At 36.9% G+C, this 24,568-nt stretch overlaps 1 protein-coding gene across 1 annotated transcript in view; it reads left to right on the forward strand.

Moving 5' to 3' along the window:
- Positions 1-24,568, forward strand: part of MYO3B (myosin IIIB) — a 2,630,788-nt gene that overhangs the window by 281,462 nt on the left and 2,324,758 nt on the right. Inside the window, exon 6 of the mRNA XM_044075508.1 lies at positions 10,920-11,003. Coding sequence (XP_043931443.1) covers positions 10,920-11,003 — 84 coding nt within the window. The remainder of the gene's footprint in view (positions 1-10,919; positions 11,004-24,568) is intronic.

A 24,568-nucleotide genomic window follows, 5' to 3' on the forward strand; every position in this document is an offset into this window, starting at 1 on the left:
TAAATGCATGCTTTGGTCCTTAGATGATTAGGTTGCAAACAAAACACACATTAAATGTTTTACTTGTCTTTTATCCATTAATCAAAAGGAGAATTCTCACTTCTGATTTTCTAATATAGTAACTAGTACTTTTTAGCTGGTCCTCAGATCTGTTTAGCCCAGCCTGACTAGCTTCTTAATCATAAAATGGATGAAGACCTTGGCTCCCTTTGGTTAATTTACCTTAGGACTTCACACAGAGTTCTCAGTCTTATGCATAGGCATACTAAGGGACCACCTAGGGTGCTGTGCTTGCCCTTCTTGCGTGGTTGCTTTTTCTTTATTTATTGTTTTTAGAGCAATGTTTCTTTACTCAAAAAAAAAATATATATATATATATATATATATATATATATATATATATATATATATATATATATATATATAAAGCACTTCAAAATAAGAAGACAATCCACCCTTAGAACATCAGGCAATCCAAGGGGTGGTGCTGTACTTGAATCCACATAACTTGTGTTGAGTTTAAACATTGTGAAGTCATGGGAGTTGGCAACATGGAGCATTCAAATGTAGGTGAGAAGGTGTGCCTGAAGGAAGTGTTGTGGGTTGTTTGTTGCTTTTCATACTTGAAGTAAAATCATGGACTTACTGCAGACAGAATTTAAGAAATGGTGCTGTGAGTTAGTCTTGCTGTTTTAAAATAATTTTGGCAGTGATCAACCAGAAACATTTTGCCAGTAATTCTGGTTTTGTGTGGACAGTTGAGAATAGTGGCATGGTGATGAGATAAGCGTGATCAACCAGATATTTTGGCAATATTTCTCTGGTATTGTGATTATCTGGAGTAACTTGGAGTGGAATACTTAAATGTATGGTTACTTGTTTGTCTTGATTGCAGAGGTTTAATAATAATAAATGCCAGAGCCATCAGCCATCATGGCTATAACTGCTGAGTGGTGTTGGGGTTAGCTGAAATAAGATAACTAACCTTCTTGTCATTTGCTCAGTATAAAACCATTGCTATCTGGCTCTGCAGGACTAGTGTGCATTTTGTGAGAAGTAAAATGAATTATTTAACTGGACACATCTGCAAGGACAGACAAGGCATAGTTGCTGTGGCTGTCTTCTTTGGAAGGGAATGACTAGCTGCCTGCTGCTGTTTGCTTACTTTGGCTTTGCAGGACTAATGTGGCTATGTCAGGACTCAAAATTCCAAGTGCCAACAATCCGAAAACAAACCCCACCAAAAACACAGAAGAGCGAATCTTGAAATTTAGTCGTCTCCTTTAGGTTTCATTTTGCAGAGGGGGGCAAGACTCCCACATGCCCCTAACTTATATATACCAACTCCAAAGTTGCCATAACTTGTTAGAAAAGGGAATATTCCAAGAAATGCCATCTTGGGCTTGGTATATACAAGTTTGCTCTTTTGCCCTGTCAGTCTCCGTATTTCAGAACTCACTCTAGTGGCTCCTGACATTTCAAATGATTACCTTGTGGCAATATTTTAATGTGTGGCAACTATATAGAACAAAGGGAAAATGTATTACATGGTCATCCTCTTTTATCATGATCAGATGTCTGAATTGTACATAGAAAAGCTGTAACTGTTTGGGCCACATAGCTTGGATGAAAGTAATTTACTCTATTGTCACTCACCAGGCCTAACAGTCATCTCTTAAAAAGGAGGGGGGGGGGCATAAATGCATCACAGAATACCCAGATCTTCAGAATTTCTGGGGGCTCCTTCACACCTAGGTTGAATAAGTGCATTTTGACATTGGTCAAATCGCCTCTGCCCTGAACCCCAAATATTCTAAAATCAGCCCTGCTCATAGGTGTACACAAAAAGTCAATGTACTTGAGTCGAAGGGCTGGGGATGATGTCATTATTTCTTTAACATTCATCCCAAACATTATATGTTTAGCCTTTCTCACCAAGTTTAGACAGTTGCATGGAGAGTCACAATAGCTTGTCTAAGAGCACTGTACTGTCTCTAGGATTAACAAGTTGTAAATATTACTGTAATTATTTATTGTCATTTTCCTGTCAAACAACTCATGCATGTACAGGTGGCTATCTTTTGGAGGAGAGTAAATACGCTGCTGTTTATATATGTCTGACAGCAAACATGTTATGTTCTAATTGTTTTTTTAAGTTTGTCACAGTCTCTCATCTGAAGGGTACATAGAAGATTGTCTTTTGGGGGTAGGGGATGAGAAGGCATGCAGTATATAAATATGACAGCAGCAGCTTGAAATATGACTGTGGGCATGTGTGCCTTAATTTTAATCCCAGTTTAACATCACAGGATGATGTATAGAAAGTTCTACCTATTTTATGGACGTTTATATCACGTTATCGAAAGATGAAAATAGTGAATGCTATTTCATCAGCCCCAAAACATCTAAACATGAAAATATCGAACATTCAGAACAGCGAATTTTTTCCCATGGAAAAAATTTGCTGCTCCGAAACACATACATACAACACAAGCACATCAAACAAACAGCAACCACACACATAGACTTAAATTCCTACATCTAACACCACACTAAACTAAACATACACTACTATCTACCCACTTACCTTAACCCTAACCCTAAGGTCCGTCACTATTGCACACTCACCTAACCCACACCCTAACCCTAACTCACTTAAACCGCCCCTAACCCTAAAGTCTGTCACTATCGCACACATGTCTAACCTGCGCCCTAACCATAACTCACTTAACCCGCCCCTAACCCTAACGTACAAACAATCGCACACTTGCATGAACCCAGCCCGTAACTTTCCACCACAGCGCTAAGAATAGCAAAGCCACAGAAACACCCAACCGAATTCTTTCCCGAGGAAAGAATTAGCTGTTCTGCATTTTTGCTATTCTTAGCATTCGCTGAATAGTGTTCGATATCAGAACATTCAAAGTTTTAATACTTCAATGTTCTGATATAGACCCTTTTATGGTGGGAGGGACTGGTGGCAAATACTATTCCCAGATATGATTTATGTATTCTCAGAAGCATTTGTCTTCTCCTTTTTTGTGAATTGGTGTTTGGTTAGCTTTGAGCATTACAAGCTGGATACAGCTTATTTCTTCCTTGAAATAAAAATAAGGATTGAGGTATGACTGAATTCTGCCGATTGTTTACGTTAGGACATACCAGAATGTACACAAGCAAGTGTTGTCCCCTGTGTGACATGGGATATGAGAAAAGGCTGCAAGAATTCAAGATGATTGCTGTTGAATTAAAGAGTAGTTTATTTAGAAAATTAGTATAATTTATTATTATTATTATTATTATTATTATTATTATTATTATATATTTTAGGAGATGAAAGATTAAAAAGACAGTGTAAAATACATTGGAGGGCTTCTGCCCCTGACACTTCCACAGTAGGACCACAAGTCACTTAAAATTATGTAAAGCAGGGAAGTGGCAGCCCCCTTAGTTGATGTGTATAGTTTACTTTAGGACATCTAATGAAAAAGAATAAGACTGATGAATTATTTCACCAGCAAACACACACAAAACTGACAGCCTATTGGGATGTCAATCAAGTTAGCACCACCCATACCTGCGCAAATTTTAGTAGTGTGTCCTAATGTAAACATTAGAAGAATTTCTTTTGCATACGCATGATTTTTGCTAGGTCATCACTGGATTCAAAGGCTGGGAAAAACCTCTGAAATGTACCTCAGAAAATCTGTAACCCTGGGAGCATAGTAACCCCCAACTCCAGCTTCATTTGTTTATTACAGTGCCTGATGAAAGCATGAAGAAAAACAAAAAAAGTTGAGGATGTCTGAATTACTTTTGTTAATCATGTTTTTTTCCCAGGCCATCATTGTATGAAAAGGTCATTTGAAAAAACTCTAAAAATCCAGCTCAAAGCATCTAGAAACATGACTCTCAATGAATCAGGGACAAATACAAAAATAATCAGGGACAATTAGGGACACTTTTAAAATATTACTACTATTATTAACCTAAGATAATATCAGATTAAGAGAATACAAATTAATATACATTTTCTGAATTAAAAGAAGCCTATAACTCTAATTATTTTTATTAGTTACTAAGTGAAATTCACCACCTTTTCAACAAAGGTTGTCACTTTTAAGAGGGATACATCCCTGAAAATCAAGGACAGTTGAGAGGTTTGTCTAGAAACTTCATGGCTTCTGGGACCTAGTGGCCTCCAGACCCCCAGCTTAATACAGTTATTTTTACTTCAGTCATTACAATGTAGTCTTGATTAGTTTAGATATGCTGAAATACTAAATTTCTTTCTTTCTTTCTTTGAACATGTTTTTGTTTAGTCAATCATTGCATAAAGGTTGTTTAAAAAAAAACCCACTAAAATTCATCTCCAAGGATCTGGAAAGCTTATGATACCTGGAAGCTTAGTGTCCCTGAGGCCCCATTTTAATACAGTTGTTTCCACTGTAGTTAGTGTAGTGTAGTGCTGGTTAGTTAGGATGTGCTAAAAGGAAGTAGGAAAAAGCAAAGCTGAAGAGTAAGAGTACATTTCTTTTATTGATCATGGTCTTTGTTTAGGCAATTACTGGACGAAGGATTGCTTAAAAACACTCCAGAATGCATCTCAGGGCATCTAGAAACACTGTTATCAGAATGCAGTTATGGTTAGATAAAATACAAATGACTGAATAATTGCAGGAAAAAAACTGAAGAGTAAGAACAAAGTGGAAAAAAGTCATGATAGTGTGAGTCCAGGATAGGTTGGGCAGTGGGATAGGGGAGGTGGAGGTGCCATGGAGCCTTTTCACCTAGGGCACCAATTTGCCTAAGGCCCTTGTCTCTTTATAGGCTTACTTTTAGGGATTGGAATACTGATCAGTTAAGGCAATAGGAGCATTGACCCCCTCTGATATCTTGACATTTTTGGGATTGAGAATGAGGTTGTTTTTATAAGCTTAAAGATGCAGGTTTTCCTAAACTGGAAGTAGAACTGTCCCACCTCCCCTTACTGGTGACAGCAGGCATTAGAGTTGACACTGTGGCCCTTCAAAGCTGGGTTTCCTTATCATCCTTGAGGCCTAGTCTCCCCAGGAGTGGCTACAGAGGTAGGGAGATGCAACTGGATATCCCCAAGTGTTTCCTTCTCTCTGCTATGCCTCAGGGGCCCAGGTACTTTCCCTTTAGGCTTGAGCATGCTACACCTGATCTGGAGACAGTATGCTCCCTCGGCAGTGACTTATTTTTATGGCTGAGCCTTCAGCACTAGTGGGACATACAAATCACCCTAGTTTGCATGTTCTCCTGAGCAGCTTGGAGTTCTTGTTAAGACACTTGAATTCATGTAAGGGAGAAGGCAGTGTGGGGGAGGGTTGCAATGTGGTCAGTCTTTTGAAATTGTCCCCTTCACAACATGCCATTGGTTTTTGCATGTTTATTTTTCTGCAAGCAGTCAGCAATCACAATTTACCAGTAAGTACAGTATCCCCACTATTCCCACCCTCCCCATTTTCAGCTTTCTGTTTCTAAGTACTTTAAAGACTTTGGTCTTACCACCTATGAATGCCTTTTTGGGCTATGTATTGTTTCTTTGGCACTTCAACTGCCTCCAAAGTCATTTTATAATGCTAAAATAATTATTACTTACAGCTTACAACTTTAGTCAAACTTTTTAATATGCTAAAATCAAAATGTCTTATCCTACTTGCTGACAGACTATTTGGTGCCACTTCCATAGGGAGTTTGTTGTATTTTCAGTTTCTTATGGTCAACTTAACTCTAGCTCATGCATGGTTAGATTTAACCTGATTGTCCAGTGATTGCTCAAGAGAATACTTCACTGGAAGATTTTCATGTTTTTTTATTGGCTATGTGAGTAGAAAAGGAGTGCTAAGTATGATTGGTTAATATATTATCTGGACCTCCCTTCCTCTGATATGGCTATTAATTGTTTGTTGGGTGCCTTGTATACTGTGATTTTTATGGTATTCTAAAGTTTATAAAGTTTAGTTTGATGAAGTCCTAACAGAGAAAAATGTTCATTCCATTATGTCTGACACATGATCACCAGCAATAGAGCTTGTTGTTTGAGTTTTTTTACATATACATAAATATATACATGCATGTTTGTGTGTGTCTATGAGCATGTATACACATGCACACAAACAGACAAAATCATAACTAACACACACGCACACACACACACACACACACACACACACACATTCAGTTACAGGTGTCAGAATTGTACTGCAGCAATGGTACATGTCAGTATATAGGCCCATAGAGTTAGGGTGATTCTATAGATTTTAGCATCGAATATGTAGTATAAAACTCAGATGTGCTGCAAATGAATAGCAGAACTGAGGAATGATGCATTTCAGTAGTTCCCTGATTATTGCTTATTCTAGCATGCTATATTTAGCAACAGTGTTTTTTACTGTGTACAGAGATTTCTTGCACAGCATCCTATGCATTTTTCCCATACTGCTTTGCACATGTATGCTGGTATTGCAATAGCGCAATGCCCACAGTGTTGCTCCACTTTGCACACTCAGTATAGTTTCATTACACCTTCTGCATTTTTCTTTCTTGTGGGTGCACAATGTTACCCTGCTCTACTCTCATTGTAGACAGGTATAGTCCCTGTTACCTAATCCCCTTATGTGTTCATGCAGTAATATCATTGTAAGAAACATTGTGTCTGGAAGTTGCAGGATAGTATAGAGAGGCAGTAGTGTGATCTGATAAGGTGTAGCATCCAGTAGTCCGGGTCTGCTTGTTTCTGTCACTGTATGTATACCATATGACTGGCCGTTCAATGCCAGACAGAGTCTTGGATCAGGTTGGTTGAGATGCAAATACCCACCTTTCTAAACTTAACCTCTCACAAAACACCATTACCTGGTTTAGCAGCTACCTCTCTAATAGATCCCAGGTTGTGAAATGGAAAACTGCCACCTCTGCCTTCCTTCCAACCCCAACTGGGGTGCCCCAGGGATCCATACTCTGCCCAATGCTCTTTAATATTTTCATTAATGATTTCCACACATCAATTCCCAACACCAGAATACTGCAATATGCAGATGACTCAACCCTAGTCTGCTCTATCTCCAACCTCCTTGAGCTCCAAACTCAAACTGCTTTCTCAACTACTGAGAACTGGATGCTTCAAAATCATCTCTCCCTAAATGCCAACAAATCAAAAATCCTGCTATTCACCCAATCAAAATGTATCCCTCTTGACAAAATCAAAATTATCAGCCATGCTAACTCCACTATAGAAATTGTTCCTTTTGCCAAACATTTTGGGGTTACTATTGACGAACATCTAAAATTCGATATCCATATTCAACTAAATATTAAGAAACCCATCAGAAACTTGGCATGCTGTACAGAAACTCACACTTCCTCTCCCCCTCAACTAAACAGATCCCCGCCTCAATCTGCTTACTACCCTCTCTGATGTATGGTGCTCCCCTACTAAGCAACCTATCTTCCTCCATTTCTTCTAAACTGGAAACCTGTTACAACAAAATCTCAAAGTTCGCAACTTTATCCAAATACTGTACTCACCACTGTATACCTCTCCACCAGCTGCAATGGCTAGAACTTCCCAATTACGTGGACTACCTCCAACTCTGTACAGCCCACAAGCTTATTTTCAGACCTAATACATGTCCAGCACTTGCTAACATCTTACCTTCATACACTCCTCACAGACCCCTAAGATCTGCCCACCAAAATCTAATCTCTGTGTATAAACCAAATCGTCCTACTGGTCAGCTACTTCTATCCTTTACCTTAGCCAAAAAATGGAACTCTCTCCCTCTATCTCTAAGAATCTCTGAAAATTTTGAACTCTTCAAAACCCAGCTCCATTCCTACCTCTGCCATGGTTGGAAGTGCAGTTGCACTCTACCTACCTAACTTTCTTAACTCATGATCACTTTTATCACATTCAAAGTCCTGTTGTTTCCTTACTTACCAGGGATCTATCCCTCGAGAACTACATTCAGATCTCTACCTGACATTTCTAACCTATGAACAAATTCTAGTGTCTACTACTGTTCCCATCCTACTAACATGCAAATATGGATTATATAGTGTATATATTGTTGCAGTTTAACTGTGCTTAGTTTGCTATTTAACAGCTACAAGTTGTTTACTGTACCTTTTGCAACTGTGTATTGTACTTTGTTGATTTTGAATTATGTAGCTTTTACTTTGTACTATGTATTCTGCATTATGTAGTTTTTACTTTGTACTATGGAGCATTTCTCCCCGGGCATCCACTGAAAATGGCCTCTTTGAGCCCAGTGGACCTCCCTGGTCACCAAACTGGAAATAAATAAATAAATAAAAAATTCTGCATCCTGTCTGTGCAGTTTATATTGCTTGTCTGTCTTCCTAAATACCTGCAGTACCCTTTAAAAGGTGTACTGCCCTGTATGCTGAAATGATAATCCTTGTCCTCAAACTCCACTTGTACTCTTTGCAAGTATGAATACATGGTTTACACTACTACTTTGTTCCTATTAATCAAATGACTTACTTTGCAGATGGTCTCTTGCACCATATGGATGAGCAGAAGTACTGTTTGCACTGTTGTACTACTTGTGAAATATAATTCCATCCTTTGTGTACACCTTCTGTACCCTTTGTAAGTATAAAAGCACAGCTTATGCTGCTGCTATGCACTTGTTTCTCAAGTGAACCCCCAGCACTTCAAACACTTGAACCCTATAGTGGGGCACTGGACCACTCTACACTGTTCCCAGTGCCCATCCTCCTTATGTCACCCTGACAAGACAGACAAGCTTGTGTTACAATGGACATGAACGAACAAATGCTTTCAGGCACACAGTTCTGTTTCTGTGTTTGAGAGTAGCACAAACAGGATGTATGTCCTCCTGACTTTGTTTTTTAGTAAAGAGGAAGCATCTGACTCCTTCCCTTCCTCTAATTAAAACAATAATGTAAGACCTTTATGAATGAAGCCTAGGCTATTCCAATGTTTTTAATCAAAAATATAAATGGACATAATATAAGTATTACTTTTGAGTTGGTTTCCCCAAGTCATTCCTTTTCTGCTGCAGAGAAAACTCTTTGCAAAATATTGGTTGAACTGAACTCAGCGCAGCAAAAGCAGTACTCTTTGTTGGTCGTCAGAATATTTTATAATGTACACAGCACTATAATCTTTTTGTGTTTTATTTTTAATTCCAGAATGGAGATGTAGATCACACACAAAGTCGATTATTATTTGCACCTCATATAATTTTGATATCCCGAGTTGAACAAGCTGGGTGCTTGTTACCATTTTGGATGTTTGCTAATGTTGTAATAGTGAGTCTTCAGTGCATGTCTGGCACTGACTGCAAAGTAATACTCAGTATAAAATGGTTTGTAAATTGCATATGCAGTAGTGGTCAGGGGATTTGAAGCAAGACTGTATTACTGGACGTGTAGTACAATCTGAACAACTGAAATCTGTTTAGGTTACTTAATAAGCTTGTTATTCATCAGAATGACAGGTATTTGCTCAGACTGAGTTCCATAGTTAGCAGACAGTCACTGATGACCATACTTAAGATGCAGGTTGCAGTGTTGCTACAATCACCTACAGCAGATGGAGTGCAGAAAGGTGTTGCATTCAAAGGCAGTCACAATGGCTGGAACACAGTATGTCCAGTTAGATTACTTATAGGTTCACTGGAGCATGCGCAGAAAAAGTCCAGGCATAATTTATCCCATCTTAAAAGGAACAACCAAAGCTTTCACACTAGAACAACTGTTTGATTGCAGCAGATGTGCTCTGACCGTGCAGTCAGAATCAGAGATCCCTTTTAAAGAGCACGGTTTAGTACATGACTGTGTGCATTCGGTGTTTACTAGCCATTGCATGATAACTTGTTGTTGATAAACGTGACTCACATTGTGCAGTGAATGTAACCTATTCATTTCAGTGTTTTATATCCCAGTATTGAGATGGTTTACATGCAGCAGTTTGTGACATTTGTTCATTGTACACTCCCATCCTTTCTGTACGTGTAACTTTCGGTTCTTCACCTAACATGGAATGCTTTTAAGGATCCACAAAGATAAATATTGGGCATGTTTGGAGGATGTTGATGGTCCCAGTTAAATTACTTGCATGAATTGTAGTTCATATGGCCCATGTTAAAGAATGTTAGAGATGCAATTATACCCAATCACTGTATGAAAGCACATGTTATAACTGAATAAATCAATTTACTTTTTAGTACATGGTTCGGTACAGTTAGTAAGTACTGTACCTTACCTGAAATAAGTATTAGGATCTGATTTATAAATTAATCTGATTATAAATGAATGTAAAATCGTATAAGCTGAGTTTTACCTGTAAGTAAAACTTGTGCTACAGTTTGGGTACATTTACAGCTGACACAGTCTGTAATCATGTCTGATTTATACCCCTTTATTATAATACATTATGTTTGCTGTTCTTTACAAGTAATGTTGATTTACCACCTCTCTCCCCTGAGACTCATTAAATGAAATTGCTCTCATTTCTCAGGTCTATCCCAGCTGAGAGACTGCAGTAAAGGAAACAAGTGCTATGCAAATAAAGGCATTATCTGCTAAATGCCGAGTTAGATTACATTTTCAAGTATTACATAGCAAGGCAGAGACCTTTGCTAATGCAACAGCTTTTCTTTATAAACTGCTATTCATTTAGTTCTTAAAATGTTTGAAGCCTACATGTTCTGTCTTTTAATATATTGTCCTTGTTTAATGAACATTTTTGTAAATCTGCATAATCTCCTATTTGAATGCATTAACCTCAATATGTAGTTCTTTAAAGGTAGCACTTTCTTCTGAACTGGTTCATAAAAAGCTGGTAGAAGGATGTCTTGTAGCAGTGTTATGTTGTTTAATTTTTTTTTTTTTTTTAACAGTGTATTATCATCAGTGGAGAAAGTGGTGCAGGAAAGACTGAGAGTGCTCACCTGATAGTGCAACACCTGACTTTTTTGGGAAAGGTATGATAATAGCTCAGTTTTCACACAGATATTGCTGTCCAGGAAGTGTGTTGACAAAATGCAGTTTAAAAATATTTACTTTTACACCTGTACACAAAAACAGCCTAAAGCAGCCACTTAATGTACACCCATGAGTTAAGTTTCACAAATTTCAGTGTGCATATTTGTTAAGAATTCTACCTATTAAAATGGGATAATCAGCCCCTTCATACTGATTAGATGTAGTAAGGGCGATGTCCTTTACTTTTTCATGACTGGCCTTTGGAGCATGAGTCTGGTTAAGTACATTCCTCACTTTCAGTCTGTGTACACGTTATAACTCAAGTAGTTGAACCAAAGAATGATGAACAACCATCGTTAGCATTTCATTATCTTACCTCTTTGTGCAACACTAACAGACAATCAGAATGTTTTGTCTGAGAAGCAGCATGTTATTTATAGTGAGAGGGGCTCTATTTGGACTGGATATATAGATATGAAAATAAACAAAATGTATCCTGCGACTTAATTGTGGGTCCTTACATGGTACTAAGAACTGTAAACTTTAAGAGAAGCATGCAATCAGTAGTTCAGTAACTGAAATTCCTGCAGGATACTTGAACAATCATGTTAACTTACTTTTAAAAGTACAGTGTCTTGCATCTTGTAAGGAGACCATTATCTGTACCACTGGGAATGAAGTACTTTGCTAGTAACCGAATGAATAAACGTATGATCATCTGTAGGTAAAGAGTACTGTACTAGCGCAATTAATCAGAAAGTATTTCTGCATCCCCTGCCACTTTGTGTACTTCACACTGAATAGACAGCTCTGCTAAAATAGTACTGGGAGAAAAGTAGAACGTAGGTTCATGGGTACTTAGTAAGCGTGAGGGCCAGAAGATCATGCAGGAGCCTAGCTCAATTTCCCCAGAGCACTGTCTGATTAAGTGGCTTGCTTTGATTCACACAGTAGACAAATGAATGCTAAGGGAATCAAGCCCATTACTCCAGAAAATAGCTTGTTAATGGCGCATTGCCATAATCCTCAGCACTGCCAGGAACCAGTGTATTTAATTATGCACCCCCTGTACCATAAAATGAATCTCAGGACAACTGCCTGAACAACTATTCCTTTTCAGTAAGATGCAGATGTCTTGTGGTTCTATTATGCAGAGGAATGTAGAGGTCATTCTCCCACAATTGTGGGTATGATAGCCCCAATAAAATGAAGATATTACTTTTTACTTGTGGTTCAGATTTTTCTTCCTACTCTCTACTTGTTAATGTCCCTGCAGTGATCAAAACTGGGAATAATATTTAGCTCACTGACCATAACCAAAGAATATGAGAAAGTCTTGGTATTAGCAGAAAATTAGTTCACATGAGAGAAATGTGTGCATGTGTTTGTAAATCTTATGGGCATGCCAGCTGCATAGCAAATGAAGCCCTTCTTAATCCTTATTATATTGCTGGCACTAGTTAATGTGATGCAAAGGTTTACTGTAAATTAAAGAAATGTGGGACAAGCCTTCTCTCTCCTTCATTATTTACATGCAATTTATATAGTTTTTCTAAGTGGGGATTTATATATATATATATATATATATATATATATATATATATGTATGTATGTATACACACACAAACATATATATATATATATATATAAATATATATATATATATATATATATATATATAAAACATCTATCTATATATATATATATATATATATATATATATATATATATATATATATATATATATATATATATATATGTGTGTGTGTGTGTGTGTGTGTGTGTGTGTGTGTATATATATATATATATATATATATATATATATATATATATGTATGGTTCTACCTGACAAGGTCGACAAGCCAAATAACCGACAACAACATGACCGACACGAGAACACAGACAAACCAAATAACCGACAGTTGTAATTACCGACAAGCATATCTTCAACAAATCTCCATAGTATGCTCGACAACAGTATATGCAGTATGTAGATATCCACAGCATGTTTATGTACAGAACCGACATGTTTTCTGTCATCATACATGTGTTCCACCATTACACCACAAAACAAACACAAAACCCACTTCATTTCGATCAACGCTTCTCCGTGCCAGTGCAGAAATGATATATAATGTACATTTCTAGACATTTTTCTACTACTCAAATCTTGGTAGTCTATGTCAATAAACAATGAAAACATTCTAAACTTTATCGTTAACATCTTCAACAGTCTTGAAACAGCTCTGACAAACTCCACGTTAGAATAATGTTCCATATTTGCTATAACCGTCTCAAACTGATGTTGCCTAAGTACTACTTTTCTCTTTTTGGGTGACGGTACATACCCTGTACTCTCATTTCATCTACCCGGTCTTGTTCACATGTCAATATGTGGAGCAAATACCTCAAATCCGTCCCCCTATCACCGAGCAAGCATTTTAACCTCCTATGCCACGCCTCCACTGTGTTTTGCATCCGAGGCAGAGAAAGTTCATTAAGTTCGAAAACATTCCAAAACTTAATTGGAAACAATGGCGGAAATCTCACTGCTGATGTTAATCTAGTATTAAATTTACTCCTTTTCCCATAGATGTACCAGTCAGAAAAGTACTGCAGTATGTCCTTTCCTTCTGATGGAAATGTTGACTTTATTTCATCAAACGTTTCTTTAACTTTATCTTCAGGCAGGAATGCTAGTGCTACCAATGATTTCACAGCTAGCTGTAATTCCTGTGAATTATTGTATGTACATGCTAGACCCAAAGATTGTACCTTTCGCCAGATGTTTTGACCAAAGTGAAAGAGGCAACCCTTAGAACGGACATCAGGAATGTTTAGTCTAATACTCTTCAACGCAGCGATTTCAAAATCACATAAGACGAATTTAACTTGCATCTCTAAACTATTGGATGTGAGCAGAAACAATATACCATGCCATAGATAGTTATATGCTTCTAATGATTTTTTGGATATGAATGCGTATACTAGAGGGACGGATTTGGTATATGTGCCATATTTTACAAGTGCATGTATGCTGTATAATTGCTGGATGGTCACCCCTTTGGAAAAGAATGTACCATCCATTAGCCATATAGTAGCTCAGCTTAAATCGAATAAATTATGTAGAGTACTGAACACAATAACTGTTGTGTCTGTTGCATTATCTGACATACGTTTGCTTAGAAATGTACCATTCTTCAGGGTGAACTTGCTAAAATCTATGCTGTCAAGTGTTAGTTTAACCTTTTCAGTTAGTCCACACTTCAGACATCTAACACGGTTCACTTGTTGCAGTAGAGCTCTTCTGTGGGGAAGACAGTGAATTGTGGATAAGGAAGTTGACGATAATGCATCGTCAACTATCAGTGATGGTGTGTCCCTACCCATACTAGCTCTAAGTTTTAGTTCACTACACACAAGGTATCAGTCTAACTCTCCTGGTTCTGCAGCATGGCAATGAGCAACTGATTTTTCAAGCTTATCACCGTCAGCTAAGAAAACGGTAACAGCTCTACCCTTACAGCCCTCTGTACTTTTATAGTTACAAGCCCAATACCTTTTAGTTTTCCTTGTACGTTCAAGGTAATACAGGTAACTGTCGATTACTAACATTGCTTTATTCTTTTGGGAATGTATGGTCTGGTATAAAGTTCCAAGTACTCCCGGAGTATTCATGTCCACATTCGCCATATTGTCTTCGGTGCATAGCACTACGAATGCCCAATAACACAAGTATTATTCTGTGTTTAATTGCTAATTATGCGTACATGTTTACGTACTTGTCATCTCTGCAATGGCATTTATTAGCATTTATTGGTAGGTAGATTGTGTAATCCATATGTATTCACGGAGGTAATATTATATGTTGCATTTGTAAATAATTTTCCGGACAGACAATTTACCATTGTATTGTGCTGTGCTGTGATTCAGATGTTATTTTACTGATATGTGTATTTATTACTTCGCTGTGTTATTGTCGATCTTCTGGAGTGTCGTTATATGCACTTTCCGTTTTATGAGTTTTCGTTCATAACGTCTTGGTTAAGTGGCTGTCGATCTTCTTAATTGTCGACCTTGTCAGGTAGAACCATATATATATATATATATATATATATATATATATATATATATATACACACACACACACATACATACATATGTTTGATAAGTAAATGACCAGTGAAGGCATATTTCATTTCCATTCTATGAATACAGGGCAAAAATGTTATATATAGTATCTATAACAGTGGTGTAGTCTAATAACTTCTTTCTAGACTGCTTCCATCTGCATTTAGAACAGTGGATCCAGATGTTTTGGGGACTGTAAAGTTATGTTCTACAGAATCACTAAATGTATTAATTCAGGAGTTTTACTACTCAGCAGCAGATACTCAGAAACGGTGCCGAGGCTGTTATCACTTGTATGTGATGTTTGATTGCATGAAAGGTACATCCCCACAAGTAAGAAACAAGACAATATTTATCACCAGCCATCAAATTAATATGTGAATATGCATCAAACATGTGTACACTGACTAAAGAAAAATCATTGTTTTGTTGTGCCATTTTGGTGTTGGTTTACTTCTGTGGCACTGCCATTCTAGTGCCAATACCCCATCATTACCATGATCTCTCCCAGGTATTGATAAATCCCTCTGATGACTGGCACTGCCTCAGAAACTACATTTCAGGGATCTACCACACTGTCTCTGTAGAGATACAAAGCACTATTTACTCATGTCTATTTTGAACTATCCCCTTCAGATGACTCATATGGCCCCATCCCCTCTCAGTTCTACATTCCTGCCTACCATTCCATCCTTTCTCAGAGTGTTTCATCTATTTTGCCCACTTTCTCTTCAGTCTTCTAATGTGCACAGACTTTGAAGATAAACATTGAGCAGCAATGAAGATAAAAGGTAGTGGACCAGAATTGTTCCGGTTTCTGGCTTGTACTGGAGCTGAATTGCAGCAATAGTGGCTACAGCTTTCTGATCCTTCCCTTGCATTCACCTGCTGTCAGTACTCAAAATGATATTTGTGATCAGGTAAAAAATAGGAGACTTATTTTTGTTGCCTGTATTTTCACTGATGAAATCTACTATTCTTTCCTGCAATTAGATATGATATTATATGTTTACCAATACTACAGTGCTGTAATTAGCAGATCCTACATCTTGCACCAATTATTCAATGCCCGGTTCAGTTAAACTGTAAGGCATAAGACACACAGTACCCACAATGTGCCTGCAAACTGTGGTAGTCACTATTTGGTATGAAAGTAGAACATAATTATGAAAATGAGCAGAATATACAGAATATAGAACAACTTAGTCAGACACATGTGACTTGAGGACAGATATATATTCAAAAGGAACAAATAGACAGTTGCATTCAAAGAAATGCACAATGTTATGAAAATAATTTCTAAAAAGGGAATTTTTAAGGTATTCCTTTATTTTTATATTGTAAATATGTGCAAAACATTTTTTATTAGTATAGTCCATAATTTCAGAAAAAAATTAATACTATAAAAGCAGGAGGTTTTGATGTTTTTGGTTTTGAAACCTAAAAAAATTTGAAAATGGTAAAGTGAAAAGTGATGCTAGTGCTGTCTGAAAAGAATTTCTTACTGTTGCATTGTTCACTTTTGGTTATACCACTCCTGTCCCACCCAAAACAGCTAATAATCATTATCTGTGTTACTTTCTTTTCAATATCCACATGTACGGCTCTGTAATATTATTTTATCATAGTAGTCCATAGTCTCTCACAACCACAGAAATGTCATATAGTTTACAGTGCACATGTAACATACTGATACAGACATTTAAACAGTTACATACCTAAAGGGAAAGGACAGTATAGTAATATACTAGCAACAGAGTATGGGTTTCATAGAGGCAGGTTTATGGAATGACAGGCACACTAAAAAACTGGTGGAGTTTGATGGGCTGTATCTGAGATAGTGGTGAAAGAGGGCTCTTTATCAGAAGTGTGAGACCGAATGCTGAGAGTATGACACTTCAAATTATGAACTGTGATTCAGAGAAATTACAGCAATTCCCCAAAACTGTTTTTACACCTTTAAATCAACATCACCCTGCACCCCATTATATACTCTAACACAAAGACATTTGATCTTTTGAACTTAATGGCATATCAGACTGACTGTTGATGTGGTGTAGTGCATGAGCATAGCTATGGTACACCTAAATAATACTGTTAAATCATAAACAGAGTATCTAGCTTGGCATACCAGTAGTGGAAGGGTCATGTTTTATCAGGGTTCTTGGAAGTGGTGGGGTCAGTGAGATCACTGACATCTAAGGCGCATGGCTACACTGAGAAAGCTAGATCAACTGCTACCAAGAATGGCTTTGGCATGCTTCACCAGTCACTGTTAGAAGGGTTACATCCAGGAAGCTCCAGCTGCCACATGGTAGGACTTTGTGGTGTCATTTGTTATGATCCCTGACAGGTGGGATGTTGGAGGCAGGTTGGGTAAATTATTTACTATTGTTGAGAGGCCCTGGGCACTATAGGCACTTAAGCTGGCATTTCTGATCACAGACACTGTTCTGCTGAGTGGAAAGGTGCACTGATCATTTACATGTGGGAGTGCAGGAATGGAACTGATTGCCAACAGTTCATGTGGCAAAGTTGGGAATGGCTGTTACATATCTCAGTATAGAAGTCAATTCAGTGAGTTTGCATAAACTGGCAGGTTGTGGGGGGTGTCTAATATTTGAGGATGCATGACAAATAGAGTATATACCAAGATAACCTGGATTAGTTTGACAGACTACTTGCAAGCAGGAAATAGATACATAAAATGCATACTTTGAGTCACTGGGGTACTTGGTATTCTCCTCATGTATCAGCAGCAGAAGGAAGATTTATGAATTGTGATCAAACATTTTGTCTCCTTAAAGCTGTAGATGAAGGCTTGTGCAGTAGATGATGGATTCCTGCATCCCACCTGCATGCCGCGTTTATCTTGTTTTATGAGTAAAAATGTAATGTTAATTTCTGAGAAAATAAATGATGCCATCCTAGTATCCCAGTGCTATATAATTAGACCTTTATGAAGCAAGTGACATGAAACAATATTAGTCAAAACAGGCAGCTGGTTTTCATTTACCATTCCTTTTGTAACAGTTGCTTATACAGTGCTTTAATTTTCCCTGCTAGTCCTTATTTTATGAAGAGTTGAATAGCATAACTTGAACTTCACCTTCCTCTGAGCTCTGAAATTTTTTTTTTTAGACTTTGGTAGATGAGCATTTTCTGGAAAACAGTTTTGCCACCACAGGGAGCAAATACCAGTAGGAAAAATGGGACTGGCATAATATTCTGTTTAAGTTAAAATGCAAATATAGATGGAAATAGTCATTCACGTGCCAAAAATAGTATTTGATGGATGGTAGCTATCTTTATTGCAAACTAAAAATCCCACTTTAGTTTATATGTAGTGGAAAATTCACACCTCCTTTAATTCAGCTAGATTTGCCATTACAGTATCTTAGATGACAATTTATTGTGTAATACATCAGGAGGCTATTGAAACAATGATGATATTATGAAGGCCAGTCTGTGAAGGTCTAATAAAAGTTCAAAACTTCCAAAAAGGTATTTTACTAACAAAGCCTGGGAATAATAATAACATGGCCTGAAGCCAACTTCTACATATCAATGGTTGCTACCCACAATTACAAAAGTTACACATCATCTTTTCCCGACATTCTGCTTTCAGGTTTTGTTGTAAATTTTTGATAAGTCCTCTTCTGATGACATCATTATCATCCAACACTTTGTATCTCGCTGTTATTTAATTAATTATGCTTCCTAATCAAGTGTCAAACAAAAACAATAACTTTATACAAATCGCTTGTGAAATTTGGATGGGAACTTCTATCCATTCTATGACCCATTAGAAATACTAATTTAGTATTACACACAGAAAATATTGTAACCTTCAGTATACAAAATATTGTGGGTGGTGTGGGAAAAGCATTTTTCAAGAAAGGCATTTGTTATACATAAACTATGGGAGATCTTCCCAAGAAAGGAAGATTCATAAATGTTTATAGGTTTATTTATTTATTTAAATTTGTGTTTTGGGGTAGAACACTGATCAAACAATGACCAGTTACAGGCTCAGCCTGGTTTATCCTAAGGTTATGGACAAAAAGCCATTAAGAATCTTAGTTGGAATAGTCATTCGTATTGACAGTATATCACTCACTGATAGGAAGATTATTTTCACATACAGCAAACATGATTCACAGTCTACTGTGGTAGGTCTGTTTTTGAAAGAAGATAGGGTATTACTTTGTTTGGCATGTAGAAGGGGGTTTATTTAAAAGGCATGGGATTTACTGGGTTATAAATCTGACATGCCAGTAGATGATGTTGTTCTTGTAGTGAAGGTTGAGGTCTTTGGCATGCGTATTAGACAAGACCGTTGGTTCTGCAAAGTTGGAGGAGGTCAAAAACAGTAAGAAATTTCAGTACTTGAAAGACAAACCCAAGATTACCCCTCCAGTGTTGATATTATTATTATTATTTCCATTTGTTTACCAGGAAAGTCTGACTGGGCCTAAAATAGCCTATTTTCAGCAGAGGCCGAGGGAGAAAAGCTCCACAGAGCACAGTGTTGTAACAGAACAATATTCATATAAGATGGATAATTTGTACAGTACACTGTTCATATAGGATACATGTTAAGAAATCAAAAATGAGGTACATATTGTAGAAGAAAACAAAGAATAAAAAAATCCCACAAAATTTGTTAAAGGCTGCACCATAAAAAACTTTAGACAGAGGTAGAATGTTCTAGGGCTAAGAAAACTGTTGCCTAAGGATCTGAAAAATAAAAGCAGGAAACTGAAAGGAGAAGAAGGAGTACTGGGTAGGGAGTAAGTTACATGACTAAGGAGGGGAGTGAGATAGTGAGGGGTAAGAGGAGTATAACTATTTAGTGCAGCTATCTAGGGTTAGTGCAGGAGCAAAGCCAATTTTTATTAGGATGTTCCCTCAGCAGTTGTTGGAATTTGGTAGAATTACAAGTGTTGAGTATATTTTGAGGTATGTCATTCCAAGCTTTGTCTAGTTTGTAGGAATACATGGAATCCCTGTAGCAATTATTTGACTTACTGAACTTCAGAAGCAATTTATTATATGACTTTAATGTTCTACTATCGTAGTAGAGCTGTACTACGTTGCTAATGAATGGACAGTTGCCTGGGTGATAAAGGGTAGAATGCGTTAGAACTAGTTGCTTTAAGGATAAAAGGTTGGGAAGTTCCATCCATTGAGTTGGTGCAGTACTTTGCAGTGATGAGTGATATGAGACAGAATATATGGCTATGCCTTTTAGATTTTCATGGTAGATTACACTGAAGAGTCTCAAAATAGTTTTTGGCCAGAAACCTTTGGGGTCTTTCAAGTTGGTCAAGGTGTTTTGTGAGGTACATTCAAAAGGGGTGCACTGTATTTGAGAACATGTCCAATACAGGAAGAGTATAGAGGGACTAAGAGTACATGGGATCCAGAGGAGATACTGGGACAGATCAGCTGAGCAATGTAGAAGGATGTCTGAATCATAACCAAGACATGGAGAGAGATTGTTGTTGACATAGGTGCCCAAGTTCCATCTAACTACATTTATCTTGAGTGGGGTACCAAAGTATGATAAGAGGAGGAGTGTTCATTTCCAAAGGAAACAATAGTATACTTTTTGTCATTTAAGCTGACACTACAAACACTGGTGTGGTCCAGGCACTAATGAAGTATCTGTGTGTCTGATGAGGGAACCGAAAATTGTACCCAGTTTGCAGTAATCAGTGAATGTAGTTAACTACATCTCCTTGACATCTGCTTTCACTTCTGTAAAGAAGACTCTAAAGAGCAGGGTGTTCTGGAAACAGCTCTGCAGAACCCCACTGGTGAAACTCCTCTGGTTAGAGTATGTACCCCTGAGTTTAAATGTTTAGGCTCTATTTAGTTATCCAGCAGACAGCTTACAGGTTTATGCTATGCTGGGAATGTTTATCTATCTTACTAGGATGTAGGACAGTGTCAAAGGCCTTGCTAAGGCCAAGTTAAGAAGGATGGACTGTCAAGCCATGATTTAAGATATTTATGAAGAATATTTAAAGGAGCATTTTATGCCTCATTTCATAAAAATACTAGCTGCTGAAGAAAAATATTTTTTGTCCTCCTTTTAAGTTCAGTCAGATTAAGTATTTTTTTCCTACAATGGAGGGCATACAACTCTAAATTTCAACTGTGTAACCTCTGAAAAAGTCATCAACAAAATAGTTATCTCTTCTTACCAAAAATTAGCATAATTCCGAATAGCTGAAAATTACAGACTTATAAAGAAAAAACAGCCATCCTGGGCTGAAAGGCTGACTAGACACAGTAATTTATGAGGTATATAAACCAAAAGCTGAATACCAAGTCTGTATTAGTAAGAAATAAAACACTTTAATGCCAAGACGTTAAGCGCTTTCGTCCCAGTACCAAACAAAATGGAGCTTCATCAGAACAAATAACATAAATTAGTCATTCCTTAAATAGGTAGAATCAATTAATTGTTCTAATTCAATGTAGAGAGTCCCAATGCCATTTTTAAAAAGATAACTTCACATGAAAAACAGAACCAAATATTCATATAATAAATATGAATCAAGTATAAAAGTTAAAATGTAGAAAACCAACCTCCTTCATATAAATGTGCAAAATCTTTTCTTCAAAAAGTTTATTAAATAAACAAATTAACATCAAACTCATTGTTACAATATACAAGCCCTTTTCTTCAAAATTGGAATAATAGTCAAGTTTTCATTTAGTCCGGGAGGGATAGTGGCATTCAACCTGAGCTGCCACTGTATTTCTCTAATCTCTAGGTCTAATTCCCACCACCCTCCCCTAGGGTTAATAGGGACTATATCCAAGATACCAAACTTGAATTTATTAAAACCTCTGCAGTCAAGGCTATGTTTGTAAAGGGCATTGTTAATATTGGCTTTAGCTGTAGCATAGAGGTGTTAATAAATTCTCTTTCTAAACTGTCTCTCTTTTTCCCCAACATAAAACTCTCCACAGGTGACACATACAGCTATGTAAATAATACCTTTGGTGCCACAATTGCCCTTTTTTAATATAAGGCTAAAGGGTAGATTTTGCAGAGTAATCACCTGCTCCTCTAAAATATCGGGGCACTGTTTGCATGCACCATATTTTGTGTTTCCCTTCTCAGATATACAGACATTTAACACCTTGTGCTCAAAAAGCCACTTTAAATTCTTCCCACTTTTGTAAACAAAAGTGGGAACTTGTCATGCAATTTCTATAATTTCTGGACCTCCCTTAAAAATAGTCCAATTTCTAACAACAATATATTTGATTTCCCGACTATCAGTACCAAAAGGGAGTACCATACTGTTGTTAAAATTGTGGGTTTCACTTAATCTTTTTCTCATCACCCCTAAAGAACAATCAGTAGCCAAAAGGGGTTTGTACTTAATCCCCCAACCCAAAGTTATTTTGTTAACTACTTTAGTTAAGTATGAATAGGGGTAGCCTCTCTTCACAAATATATTCAAGTTATTTTTAACTTCAATCAAAAAGCTGTCAAAAGTTGAGCACACTCTTCCTGCTTGGACCAGTTGACCTTTAAAAATGTTTTTTTTTTTTTTTTATATAATGTCTAGGATCATTATTCCAGAAATCTAAGTGACTATTGGAAAAAGTATCTTTCCTAAAAATTTTAAACCAGATTTGTTGTTAGCACTATCCTTATAAAAAGTTACATCCAAATAGTTCATGCTTCTGTCAGGCTCATTTCCTGTGAATTAAAAACAATGAACTAGAACTATTCAAATGATCCATAAACATTTCTGTTTTTAAAGGGGATTTCCATAACACAAAAATATCGTCAAGGTATCTAAAAGTAAGTTAACCAATCCCTTGAAAAATCAGAATAAAACACGTTCCTTTTCCCACATGTATAATACTAAGTTGGCATAAATGGGCGCATCTCTCGTACCCATTGGCACCCCTTTTGTTTGTTTGAAAAATTCCCTTTCAAAGGGAAAATAGTTTGTCAAAATAAATTCCATAGTAACCATCACAAAATTAATCATTGTATCACTTAATGAAGTTAACTCACCAAGAGCTTCTAAAAATAAATTCAAACCATCTTGTGGGGATTAGATATAAAAAGACCCTTAATATCAACTGTAGAAAACCTGCATTTCTTATTAATCCAATTATTATTAATTTTAATTAAAAAGTCCCAAGAGTCCTTCAGTATATACATAGTCCACAGGCTTAACTAGGTCCTTTAACAATCTGTCAATAAAAACCCCTAATGAGTAAGTGGGGCTGTTGTGGGCAGCTATGATGACTTTAAATGGAAGGTGGTGAATGTCTTTGTGGACCTTTGGAATCCCGAAACCACTGGAATAATTGGATGTTCTAATTTGAGAAAATCAAGCAGTTCTTCATTAATTATCCCCTGAAAAAGAGAACCTTCTAGAAATAATTGTATGTTTTTATGCATCAGAAAAACTTTATTTTTAGATGTTGACTGATATTTATCAGTGTCATAAAAATATCAAATAGTTGATTAGTATAATCCATTTATCAAACAAAACCACACCTCCTCGCTTATTTGGTTTCATAATCCTAATTCTTTCATTTGTTCTAAGATCCTGTAATAGCAATGATTCTTCCTTACTCATATTATAAAATCTTTTCCCTCTTTTATTAAGAGTGCAATAAATTTCATCACTACATGTCTTTTCAAATGCAGAAAGGAGCGTGTGGAGGGGAGGGTTAAAATAACTTTTCTTTTTTTTTTTTACTACAATTGCGAGTCCTAGAAATGGTCTGAGTTCCCTGGTTTTTGAAAGAAATATTTTTAAATTTAATTTCTCTTTTTATATTTTCTATACAGGGTTAAACCTTACCTTACACAAGAAGCTAGACTGGCCACTGCATGATCCCACTTGCTATCCATCCTCCTATACTGCTCTGAGGTCTTTACTAACCTATCAAAAACTGACCTAAATAAATTAGACTCCTGCTATAACAGAATAGCTAAGTTTGTCACCATCCAACCCCACAGAGCACACCACTGCCTTGCTCTCCGACAGCTCAACTGCCTAGAACTTCCCAACCTATTATTACTAAAACAACTTTCACTTTCCTATAAAATCATATTCAACTCTACTGACTGCCAGCTCTATCAAATCTAGTCCAGCCAAACACAAACTGTAGCCTCCTCAGGTCATCCAAGAAAGTAATATTAAAAGTAACCCAGTCTCACAACTTTCACGGAGACTCCCTCTACTCCCACAAATAGCCAAAGATTGGAACACCCTTCCTCAACAGATAACTGAAAACCCCAACCTGTCCACATTTAAAACTACCCTGAAAGACTATTTAAATAATAATTGTCTATGCCCCTATATTGTTTCCAACTAATATTCTTCCTGTTTTTTCCACTCATCTCACACATGATAGCCCAAATAGTGCTCATCCCACA

The sequence above is a fragment of the Protopterus annectens genome, chromosome 6.part1, assembly GCF_019279795.1.
Source record: "Protopterus annectens isolate FY-2018-M chromosome 6.part1, PAN1.0, whole genome shotgun sequence".
Taxonomy (NCBI): domain Eukaryota; kingdom Metazoa; phylum Chordata; order Ceratodontiformes; family Protopteridae; genus Protopterus; species Protopterus annectens.